Source organism: Hyperolius riggenbachi, chromosome 4, assembly GCF_040937935.1.
Source record: "Hyperolius riggenbachi isolate aHypRig1 chromosome 4, aHypRig1.pri, whole genome shotgun sequence".
Lineage (NCBI taxonomy): Eukaryota > Metazoa > Chordata > Amphibia > Anura > Hyperoliidae > Hyperolius > Hyperolius riggenbachi.
Window position 1 is genome coordinate 87,961,996 of NC_090649.1, and position 12,398 is coordinate 87,974,393.

Below are 12,398 nucleotides of genomic sequence, written 5' to 3' on the forward strand. Positions count from 1 at the left end.
AATGATGTATGATTTTTGTTCCACTTCTCACGTGTACACCACTTTGTATTGGTCTTTCATGTGGAATTCCAATAAAATTGATTCATGTTTATGGCAAAATGTGGAAAACTTCAAGGGGGCCGAATACTTTTGCAAGCCACTGTACATAGACATATGGCTATGGTAGGGATTAGATTGTAAGCCCCTCTAAGAGAACGTTAAGTGACAAGACAATATACTCTATACAGTGCTGCAGAAGTTCTCTATAAATACCAAATAATAATAATATGCAGTAATTGTTTTTCTTGTACCCAGTAAAAGACTTTGTAGTCCACCAGAGAGAGAATACGTTTCAGGAGCAGGAGATGTAATCCATAGTAGCAGTTATGTTTTCTTTTATAAATCCAACTTTAGTCAGTGTTGTGGAACCCCACTGAGCTCTGTCCTGGGTAGAAGAGCTCAACGCCAATGCACTCTTAGGCAGGCACACCCCACCTGCTACACACAGTGATACTTTATGGATATAGAAGGAGGCACGCTACAGGCTACAACTTGCATTATTTTTATTGCAATGTCTTACACTACATGGGCATTGCCCTTCATCAGGTGGGATTTCCTTGAAAGCCTTACTAGAATCAAGAAAAAAAAGAGCTAGACAAGTGCTGCCTAGCTCAGCACTGCCTGCAATTCTTATGACTCCCCTGTGGCTCTTTTCCATAGGTAGGGTAGGCGTGGCCTTATCGCCACTGCATAGGGTAGGTGTGGCCTTATCTCCACTACAATAGCAAAGCTTTATATTCCTCCTGCCTTTAGTGGATGGATACTAGGACAGATGGAAATATTAAGCTATACTGTGGACTTTTTTTTCAGTTTATTGGGGTTTTAAATGTTCAGTTTTATGGACAATATCTCCATAAAGATGCCAATTTAAGAGGTAGGACTTAAGACATTGCTACTACAGCAACTTATTGCTTAGATTTTTATTATTTGACTTAATTTCAGCTTTAATTAGGAAATGCATCATGAATGGTAAATTGCAATTTATAATAGTGCTTAGCAAGTCCATTAGATTTCTCTGTGCTGTTTATCAGTGAATTATGGCTTTTAAGCAGTTGTTAGAAATTATTGCACTGTTTATGTTCTTGTTTGCTAGTTAATAAGCCTGCTGATGTAAAATTCCAAGTAAATAGTTATTTATCCTCGCTTTTTTTTTATATTGTGTCTTCAGTTATTATATGTTATTATGTGTGTCCACAGTTACATTTATAAAGGTAGTTTTCTTTTTATATAGGTCTTAGACTTTTGCTCTCTCTGACCATTTTTTCTCTAGTAATTTATGACCCCCAGCCAGTTTCATTTCAGGGTCAGCGACCCCCATCCGTCTCCTTATTCCATCTCCAATTTCATTCTGAAGTGCCATCTCTTATCCGAGCCTTTGTTGCCGGGCATTCTAGCCAACACTTTAATGTATTTATTTCTTGAGAGATTTATGTGTTCCCTGTGTGATCGGGAAGCTGTGTAATGGTCTTTATTATTTTCCATTAGTTGATCCTACATAATCCGTTATTGTCAGTTGTGACTGCTCGGAGGGGAATTAGTCAGATTTCTTGCGCACCTGAGATCTCAAGTCCGTGAGCGATTACAGGTCATTCTCCACGTCAAGACGACTTTCCTTCCTGTTATTTCAGTCTAGACTTTGTTAATTACCAGACAGCCGTACGAAGGATCAGTGTTTGTTGGCACAGATAAAACCGTTCTTTTGATTTTTCTTCTTTTAAACCTTTATGGATGCCTTTGAATTTATTGATTCTTATATTGAGTTATTTTTCTTCGCTAAAGCCTTGTCTGGTTTATAAAGATAGATGTAAAAAAAACAAAACCAGAGAACAGAATGGAACAGTTGTCCGAAGTAACTAACTAGATTTTATCTGCCGAATAAAGGAAGGGTTTTAATTGGTTGCTCTGGGCAGCTTCTCCTATTGTGCTTCAGTTTTTTTTCCACCTGTCTAATCAAATTAGGGCCTATACTAATGCTAGCTGCATATAACATCAGTAATAATAATAGCAGCACCCACCTATGGTCCTTCTAGGTTGGTAGTACTTCATAATCATAGAGTATTGCTAGCAGGTGCCTAATTACTGTTAGACATACTTGTCCACTTGTGACAGGCATTCCCTGTGTGCTACTGAAGAACTATTTCTGTCCACTTTGGTGCTGGAAATCAAGTTGTTCCCTACCCCTTGATAAAGTCCCCTGTGTAGCCATTCTTCCCCTACAGCAGGGGTTTCAAACTCGCGGCCCGCGGGCCATTTGCGGCCCTCGATACAATATTTTGTGGCCCTCGCTGGCAAAAGCTTCCTTATAGTTCGCTTCAGTGCTCCCAAGTAATCCGCCGCATCCCCGCCGCTAAACGAGGGCTGCAGAGCCCCCAAATCACCCGGGGGGCTCTGCCCCTCCTGACGTCAATCGCAGCACGGATCGCCACCTCTCCCCGCCCCTCTCTGCGAAGGAGGAGTGAGAGGGGCGGGCAGAGGCGGCGATGCGCCGCGATTGTGAAATTCCTTATGCGGCCCAGCCTCATCCTGACTTTGCCTCCTGTGGCCCCCCAGGTAAATTGAGTTTGAGACCCCTGCCCTACAGTGATGTTCCTTGTCTACAAAGTCTCTTTTCCAGTTCACTTTTTAATGTACATATGTAGTTGTGTTGTACGCTTTTTAGAAATATACAAATTTCAGCACAAACAATCCTATGTACAGTATATATATATATATATAGAGAGAGAGAGAGAGAGAGAGAGAGAGAGAGAGAGAGAGAGAGAGAGAGGCCTCAAAATAATGCAACCAAATTGATTGCTCCTCAACAACAGCCCCCAAAGTAAAACCAAATATTCACGACAATACATGGAACATTTATATTGCGCTCTTCTCCTGATGGACTCAAAGCACTTCAGGGCTGAAGCCACTTAGGGCACGCTCCACGGGCAACCAGGTGCCTTGCCCAACGACTCTTTAACCACTTGACGACCAGGGGATTTATGGATGATCTGTGCTGCGTGGGCTCTCCAGCCCGCAGCACAGATCAGGATAGAGCCATGGCGATCAGACTTACCCCCTTATTTCCCCACTAGGGGGATGTCCTGCTGGGGGGGTCTGATCGCCGCCAGCTTGCTGCGCTTTGCGGGGGGGGGGCTCTTCAAAGCCCCCCTCCGCAGCGTTCTCTGCGCTCCGTCCCTCTCCCTCCCTCTCCCTCCCCCTGTGAGCTGTGCAGGACGGATATCCGTCCTGCGCATTGAAGGATAGGCTTCAGCCTATCATAGGCCAGCGATCCCCGGCCAATCAGAGGCCGGGGATCGCCGATCTGCCTTACGGCGCTGCTGCACAGCAGCGCCATATGATGTAAACAGCGGGGATTTCTTCCCCGCGTGTTTACATTTTGCCGGAGAGCCGCGATCGGCGGCTCTCCGGCTGTTCACGGAGACACCCTCCGTGAACGGACATGGAAAGGCCGCTCGAATGAGCGGCCGTTTCCATGGAAACCCGCAGACGACCAGTTTACGCCAATCGGCGTTAGCTGGTCGTCAAGAGGTTAATGGTTTACGTACTGGCCTGAGCCAGGATTCGAACCCTGCTCAAAGGCTCAAATGCTCAAATCCTACATCAAAGGAAACAGCCTTACCAGTGTGTTATTCAGCTGACAGTGTACAAATCTCAAGGAACCATAGACTAGAGGTGCACCACTGTGTTTTTAATATGTCAAAAGCACCCACCACCTGATTTATAATGCACTTACTAGTCAAGAAGCGACCGGAGTTACAAGGTCTTAATGCACACACTCCATTCCATATACATCAGATGCTGTATATGTAAAATTTCCTCATGTATCGGGATATTTGGTACGAAGGAGTTGCTGCTATTTTCTCTCTGGAGAAGAGTTAATCACCAAATCAGGGGAGGGTCAGGAATTGTAGTGTGGATGGTAAATGCTTGGAGTTCCTCCTAAAGGTGCCTACTAACGATGCAATCCCACAAATGATTGATTGTCTGATCCAGTTGTCATGGTTGGTTAAAAACAATTGGTCATGCCCACTACAAAAAACTCCTAACCAATTCCATCCAGATTGATGGAGTCGTTTCGTTTTTTTGATCAATCATCTGTGTGATTGTATCATTAATGGCCACTTTTAACCTTAAGTGGCAGACATTTTTTTAGCTGGCTGGATTGTATACGGGTTAAGGACCAGGGTTCAAATCTCGGCTCTTCCTGTTCAGTATGCTTGCACCTATTCAGTGAGGAGACCTTGGGCAAGACTCCTTAACACCGCTACTGCCTATCGAGCGCGTCCTAGTGGCTGCAGCTCTGGCGCTTTGAGTCCACCAGGAGAAAATAAAATAAATGTTCTGTGTCTTGTCGTTTTTACTTTTTTTTTTTTTTTTTGGGGTTGCTCCATGTTAAGAGTTTGTTTTTGAGTTGCTGTACTACGCTGCACCTTTAATAAGTGTGTGTAATAACCCAAGCCGCTGTTCTCATATATTTAGCGAGAGTGAAGTAACATTTGCAGCTGTGCAGATCTCTCTCCACATCGTGTATTTTGTGGTTTCAGTAAATCATGCAGCCTTGATGTGAATGTTACTCTGTGGCCACATCAGATGCCTCCAGTGATCAGTAAATGAAGCGGCCATCCATCTTACTCATGGAGTGTGTGTCACTTTCTTCCCTTATGCAGATTTAAGCCCTTTATCCACTGCAAGGTTTGGCACCAGGTTTTAAATTATCGCCTCTCCCCAATCCCCTCAGCACAGAGTAATGTTTGCAGTTTGGCAAATGAGAATTTCTCTCTCGCTGCTTGTGTCTTGCAGCACACGTCTGGAGGATAATCTGTGGGTTAAGCTGGTACGAGCGATGCTTTCCAACCGTGAGGCCGGGCAGGAAGAGGAAACGGCAGGTGAAATACTGAAGATGTGCCGCTCCTTCTACGGTTCCCGCCACGCCTTCTCCGCTGAGGTGAGCCTGCCAATCACAGGATGCCTGCTGTCTTACGAGCTGGCGGCTTCCTGTCTTTCTAATAAATGATCTCAGAACTTCATCTCTGCTCTGAAAGATAAGCAACAGCATATTAAACTTTCCGCCGGTTTCACATTAGCAGCCTGCGGTTTAGTTGCAGTACGATCAGATGCAACGCTAAAAACATGTTTTTAAGATACCGCGGTAATATAACTTATGACAGCAAGCCAAACTATAAGTGAGGCTCTCCAGCGCTCTCTTCCTGTGACAGAAATACGAATAGCAAAGAAGTGTATCGAAAAAATATGCTTCTGCGCATGTGCAACGCAAACGCAAAACAGTTTAAAGGGGTTCTGTGTAAATATTTAAAAACAAAAACTGACACTTACCTGGGGCTTCTACCAGCCCCCTGCAGCTGTCCTGTCTTGCACCGTCCTCTATGATCCTCCGTTCCCCGCCTCCGGTCACGGTCCAGTTATTCGTCTAACTAGATGAATGGAACAGGCTGCTTCCTCGCTCCTGCTCATGTCTCCGGGAGCTTACTGCGCAGATGCAGTACTAGAAAACTTTGCATTGCTTCTGCGCAGTAAACTCCCGGAGACGCGAGCAGGATTAAGGACGCACACGGCCGCACAGGCGCAGTTGCATTCGTCTAGGTAGACAAATAATTGGTCGTGACCGGCGGCGGGGGAACGGAGGATCGTAGAGGATGGCGTGGGACAAGACAGCTGCAGGAGGCCAGTAGAAGCCCCAGGTTAGTGTCAGGTTGTTTTTTTTTAAATATATACACAGAACCCTTTTAAAGGGAACCAGAGACGGGATGCAGAGACAAATAACATAATAGATTTATACATACCTGGGGCTTCCTCCAGCCCCATCCGCATAGATCGTTTCCACGCCGGCGTCCTCAGCCTTCTCAATCGCTGTTACTGGTTTCCGTCACTTCTGCCGGACTCGACCAGACTCGGCTCCTGCTTTACGCATGCGCCTGCGCAGTACGGAGGGAGCACGCTGTGCCTGCGTCGACTGGCCCTGACTGGCCGAAGTTAAGGGACCTGGTACCGGTGATTGAAAAGGCTGAGGACAGCAGCGTGGGGGCGATCTATGGGGATGGGGCTGGAGGAAGCCCCAGGTATGTATAAATCTATTATGTTATTTGTCTATAAGCCTCTTTAAAATATCTGCATCGCCATTGACTTACCTGACTTCTGGTCAACGCATGTCGCCACAAATGTTGACCCGTAGCGCGCTGATCCGTTTGCGTCAGATGATCTACTTCTGGTGCATCGCAACTCAGCGTGTCAGGTAGGATATGTCCAATAGACTTACATTGCTTTAGCTTTAACCTGCGGTAAAAAAAAAGGTAACGCGATGCAATGAAAACGCGGTAGTGTGAAAGGGGGCCGAAGGAGAAACATTTCTTTATTACATCTGATGCAAATCATGCAAATCCTGCAATAAATCTGCAGTGTCTACTTCCTGCTTTCATGGAAGCAGACATAGGGTTAGCATCCTGAGTTTACAAATTAGCTGCTCTGCTGAGGCAGCCAACTGACCAGCTGAGAGATCAAATTCCAGTTGTGCTTAGTCACAAATGAGGGGGAATTAGACAGGCTAAACTCTCTAAATGCATACAGGGTGCATTTCTCTGTGTTTTCCGTCTGTCCTGTGCAAGAGTTTAGGTTTAACGCCCATCTCAAGAAAGAGAACTAAAAATATCAACTGCCAATGATTTAGTAGAAACATGTCCGCTATCAAGTCAAGGCAAACAGGGATTTGTGATGGCAACATAACCACCCAAAAACAAAAAACAAAAATCTTGCTTCCTTATGACATCCAAATGTATATGAGCTATGCTTGTAGAATTAGGTCCAGTACACAGGATGAAAGTCTGTCAAAGTTATTACTATGTAAAAAGCAGGGACCTCTCTCACTACAAACCATGGGGCCTTCCTCTCTAGGTTCCAAGGTCCCACCTACCCCCATCCTTTCCTTGTAAACAAGTGTGGCAATCCTACCAAAAACACATGCAGCCACATGTCCACTAAACACCCCCCCCCCCTTTCACCCAATGTGGCCAACATACTTTTTTTTTCCATCCCCCCCCCCCCAACACACACACACACACACACACACACACACACACTCACAAAAGCATTGGCCTGCATAATCCCCTGCCCCCATTTACGACGTGTGGGCATTATGGCATTTATGGCATCTCATCGTCTACATTTTCTGCCAGTTTGAAAGCATATAGGCCTTGATTAATTTGTCAAAACTAATAAAAACACTAAAGCGAACCTGTAAAATGACTGTGCCAAGAGGTGTGCTCCAATGACTGTATGGCCGGGTCTTTAGGGATGTTTCACACCAAAAAGCACTCGAGATTTTGCTGCGATTTTTATTATTTAGTATTTATATAGCACTGACTTCTTCCGCAGCGCTGTACAGAGTATACAGTCTTGTTACTAACTGTCCCTTAGAGGCGCTCACAATCTAAACCCTACCATAGTCCTATGTCCATCTTAGTGTATGGCCAATGTAGGGGGAAGCCAATTAACTTATCTGCATGTTTTTGGGTTGTGGGAAATCCGTACAGACATGGGGACAACACAACATACTGTGCAGAGAGTGCCCTGGCTGAGAATTGAGCCAGGGGCCCAGTGCTGCAAGATGAGAGCACTAACCCCTACGCTACTGCGCTGCCGATTTTAAATCAATTCTATACTTGTTATGCTTTAAACCATATATTTAAAGCACAGAGTAAAAGGAAGGCTAAGAGTGTAGAAAAAAGACAAGAATATTACACCTCATCTCATGATGATGAATGTAAGGGGGTGAGCTGCAATAAGTGAATACAAGGGAGGCGAGATTCACCCTCCCACCTATTCCTGCAGTTTGTAAACATATAGGCCTTGATTAATTAATTTGTCAAAACTGATAAAAACACTAAAGCAAACCTTTGAACATTCTGGGTAATAGAAGCTGACCATGTGATTGATCACTATGCAATCATCAAAGTATTGTCTTCAGATTAAATTGCGTAACAAAACAATCTGATACAATAGGGGGCGGCACCAATGCAGATAAACATTTACCTTTATTAAACAGCATCTGGGCAAAAATTATTAATTAATTCAAGAGATCAGATTGGCTTCTCTCGAAGGGTAACAACTGGTTATTTAAAGATTTTATATTGGCCACAATTCACTAACATCATGCTGGTGATAATAAGGCAAGTGAAAACATTACTCCATATTTTAAATGCCAATTCACTAAAGAACCTGTCCTTATGAAAGGATACATGAGGACTTGATGGCTTATGAACCAGAGCAATTTTCACATTTTATCATTCCTCCCATTTATTTGCCTATAACTTTATAACTACTTATCACACCTAAAAAATCTATACATCTTTTTTTTGCCACAAATTGGGCTTTCTTTCGGTAGTACTTTTTGCTAAGAACTGTTATTTTAAATGCATCTTAACAGGAATAATAAGAAGAAAAATGAAAAAAATCATTATTTCTCAGTTTTCGGACATTATAAATTTAAAATAAAACATTCAACTGTAGATAAAGCCCACATAATTTATTTTTCCCGGTTATTACAACATTTAAATTATGTTCCTAATACAATGCATAGCAACAATATTTTATTTGGAAATAAAGGTGTATTTTTTCAATTTTGTGGTTTGGTTTTCACATTGTACCCTATCATTAATTGCAATCCCTAATTTGCAAAAAATGTAAAAAAAAAAAAGAATAATAATAATATACCCTCATGGCATACATAGACAAAAAAAATAGCATCCCTTACGTAACAATTTCTGTGTTCTCTTTTAAATTCTGTCACTTGTTTTCATTCCTCTGTTGAATGAATTAATAATAGTTGCCCAGATGCTGTTTAACCACTTTCTGACCGCCCACTACCAATTGGCGGTGGCAAGGTGGCACCCCCAGGGCCACGTAACGCCGATCGGTGGTGGCACCTGGGGGACTAATTAGCCGGGGATCGCGCATATAGATGCGCGCGCATCTGCCGGCATTAGACTCCGCCCACCCGTGACGTCAACCCGCAGCGCCGGCGGGTTGTTAACCCCCGATCTGCCGCATAGAAAGTGTATAATACACTTTGTAATGTATGCAAAGTGTATTATACAGGCTGCCTCCTCCCCTGGTGGTCCTAGTGATCGAGGGACCACCAGAGGAGGAGGCAGCTGTGCATGTAAATACACACACACTGATCTTGTCCCCCGATCGCCGACAGCACCCCTCAACCCCCCCCCCCCCCCCCCCGATCACCCTCTCAGACCACTGTTTGCACCCAATCACCCCCCTAATCATCCATCAATCACCCCCTGTCACTATCTGTCTATGCTATATTTTAGATCAGGTCCTAAACTGCCCCCTGGGGGCTCCTGAACACCCCCCCCCCACCCTCAGATCCTCCGCCAACCCCCCCCCGTGTACTGTATACATCTATTCTCCCATTTAATCACCCACTGATCACCTGTCAATCACCCATCAATCACCACCTGTCACTGCCACCCATCAGGTCAGACCCTAACCTGCCCTTGCAGGCACCTAATTACCCGCCCACACCCTCAGATCGCCCGCAGACCCACCCTCAGATCACCTCCCAAGTGCATTGTTTACATCTGTTCTCCCCTCTAATCACCCACTGATCACCCATCAATCACCCCCTGTCACCACCTGTCACTGCTATCCATCAGATCAGACCCTAATCTGCCCCTTGTGGGCACCCAATTACCCACCCACACCCTCAGATCGCCCTCAGACCCCCCGATCACCTCACCAGTGCATTGCTTGCATCTATTCTCCCCTCTAATCACACCCTGATCACCTATCAATCACCCCTGTCACCACCTGTCACTGCTACCCATCAGATCAGACCCTAATCTGCCCCTTGTGGGCACCCAAACACCCGCCCACACCCTCAGATTGCCCTCAGACCCCCCTGATCACCTCCCCAGTGCATTATTTACATCTGTTCTCCCCTCTAATCACCCAATGATCACCCATCAATCACCCCCTGTCATCACCTGTCACTGCTACCCATCATACCCATCAGATCAGACCCTCATCTGCCCCTTGCGGGCACCCAATCACCCGCCCACATCCTCAGATCGCCCTCAGACACCCCCCCCCCCCCCCTCTAATCACCTCCCCAGTGCAATGATTGCATCTATTCCCCCCTCTAATCACACCCTGAGACACCCATCAATCACTTCCTGTCACCACCAGGGCCGGGTTTAGGCCAAGGCCACCTAGGCCATGGCCTACGGCACCACAGGAGCAAGGGCACCAAAGCAGCAGGCTAAACTTATGCAGCATTTGCAAGCTTGTAAATGCTGCAATTCAGGGAAATCAGGCGTGCGCCTGACCACGGTACTCTGCTGCCAGCGGCCTGTGTAGCGGTCACCTTACCTTACTCTCTGTGCACATTTGCATTGTGGCCAGTGGCTATAGACTTGGGCTGCACTGGAGACAAGCTGAGAAAAGAGTCACAATGATGGCTTCTGTGGTGTGAAGGCGAGATGGCTACCTATACTGAAAGGGGGGAGTGGGAAAAGGAGGGATTAACGGAGTCACCTGGCTACCTATACTTGAGGGAAAGGGGGAGGGGTTGTCTGGCTAGCTATAATGGAGGTGGGGGGTCATCAAGTTAACTATACTAGAGGTAAGGGGTCATCTGGCTACCAATACTGAAGGGAGGCGGCTGGTGACAGTGACCTTGGGTGGTAAAGAGAACAAATCCGGCCCTGGTCACCACCTGTCACCCCCTAGCATTCCTACCCATCAGATCAGACCCTAATTTGCCCCGTGTGGGCTCCTGATCACTAGTTCAGTTCCCCCTCAGACCCCCTTCCGATCATTTCCCCATTGCATTGATTGTATCTATTCTCCCCTCTAATAACCCCCTGAGACACCCATCAATCTCCTCCTGTCACCCCCTAGCACTCCTACCCATCAGATCAGACCCTAATTTGCCCCGTGTGGGCTCCTGATCACTAGTTCAGTTCCCCCTCAGACCCCCTTCCGATCATTTCCCCATTGCATTGATTGTATCTATTCTCCCCTCTAATCACCCCCTGAGACACCCATCAATCTCCTCCTGTCACCCCCTAGCACTCCTACCCATCAGATCAGGCCCTAATCTGCCCCCCTGCGGGCTTCTGATCACCCGGCCAAACCCTCACCCGCCCCACTGCAGTGACTGATTTTTTTTTCTGATCACTCCAAAAAACTCTGTACAGTAACTGTGGCGCTGTAAAGGTCAGATTTGTTTTTTTTTTTTATCAAAACTTAGTGACCACAGCTTTCTACTTCACAAGTATTCTCTTTTGCTAGGTAGGTACTCTTTTTCCTGGGTAGTCTAAGAGGAATACCCCCTAAATTTAGCAGTCCACCATGGCAAAAAAAGGGGTATTCCGCTGAAGAGGCCGCCGAGATTCTGGCCCAGTGGGGTGAGGGCGATTGGGAAGCCTCATCCGACGAATCATCCGGGTCAGAATACGAACCGGTGCACAGCAGTGGCTCTCTGACCGATAGCAATGACGAGGTTGAGGTCCCGGCTAGAGCCAGGCATACCACACCCCATGTCACTGGACCGCAGGATCAGACTCAAGGGCAGCGCTGATCCGAGTTTTCTTGGTGATGTATGCACCAGCAGCGTAGCATCTCCTGGACCTAGCACCACTACTACCACAGACCGTGGTGAAGTGGCGAGCACCAGCATGGTAGTAGAAACTGGTTCGGTGTGCCCCTGCTAAACCGCCGCTATCGCACCGCTAAACGGGGGTCCCTTCACCCCCAAATCCCCCTCCGTGCAGCGCATCCCCTCTACTGGTTGGGGCAGGGCTAACCGCCGCAGCCCTGCCCCACGCGCGTCTGTCAGCGCGTATCTCCGCCTCTCCACCGCCCCTCTGTCTTCCTTCACTGAGAGGGGCGGGGAGAGGCGGCGATGCGCCGCTGATAGACGCGACTGGAGACAGGGCTGCAGCCATTAGCCCTGCCTCCAGGAACGACTATATCTACGACCAAGGTTTGCGGGGGTGGGTTTGGGGGTGAAGGGACCCCCGTTTAGCCACGGGATAGCGGCGGTTAAGCAGGGGCACACATGCCCCTGCTAACTATGAGCTCTGAAGTGAGATTTATTCTCGCTTCAGAGTCTCTTTAAGACCCGAGTCGCAGCCACCAGCAAAACGGGCCCGTACTACCCATAGTCTCCCAGAGGTGCTGGCAAATCCCAATTGGCAATCCCCTGGTTCTGCTGCACCCGTCCTCCCCCTTTTCACCGCCCAGTCTGGAGTCCAGGTGGAGACAGATAATCTAGGATTGGCCCTAGACCTTTTTTTTTATCTGTTCTGCACTGTGGATTTCTACGACTCAAT

At 46.8% G+C, this 12,398-nt stretch overlaps 1 protein-coding gene across 1 annotated transcript in view; it reads left to right on the plus strand.

The window, feature by feature from the left end:
* The window catches only part of NBAS (NBAS subunit of NRZ tethering complex), a 916,216-nt gene that overhangs the window by 847,551 nt on the left and 56,267 nt on the right, over window positions 1–12,398 (plus strand). Inside the window, exon 50 of the mRNA XM_068280281.1 lies at window positions 4,837–4,981. Within this exon, the coding sequence (XP_068136382.1) occupies window positions 4,837–4,981 (145 nt within the window). The remainder of the gene's footprint in view (window positions 1–4,836; window positions 4,982–12,398) is intronic.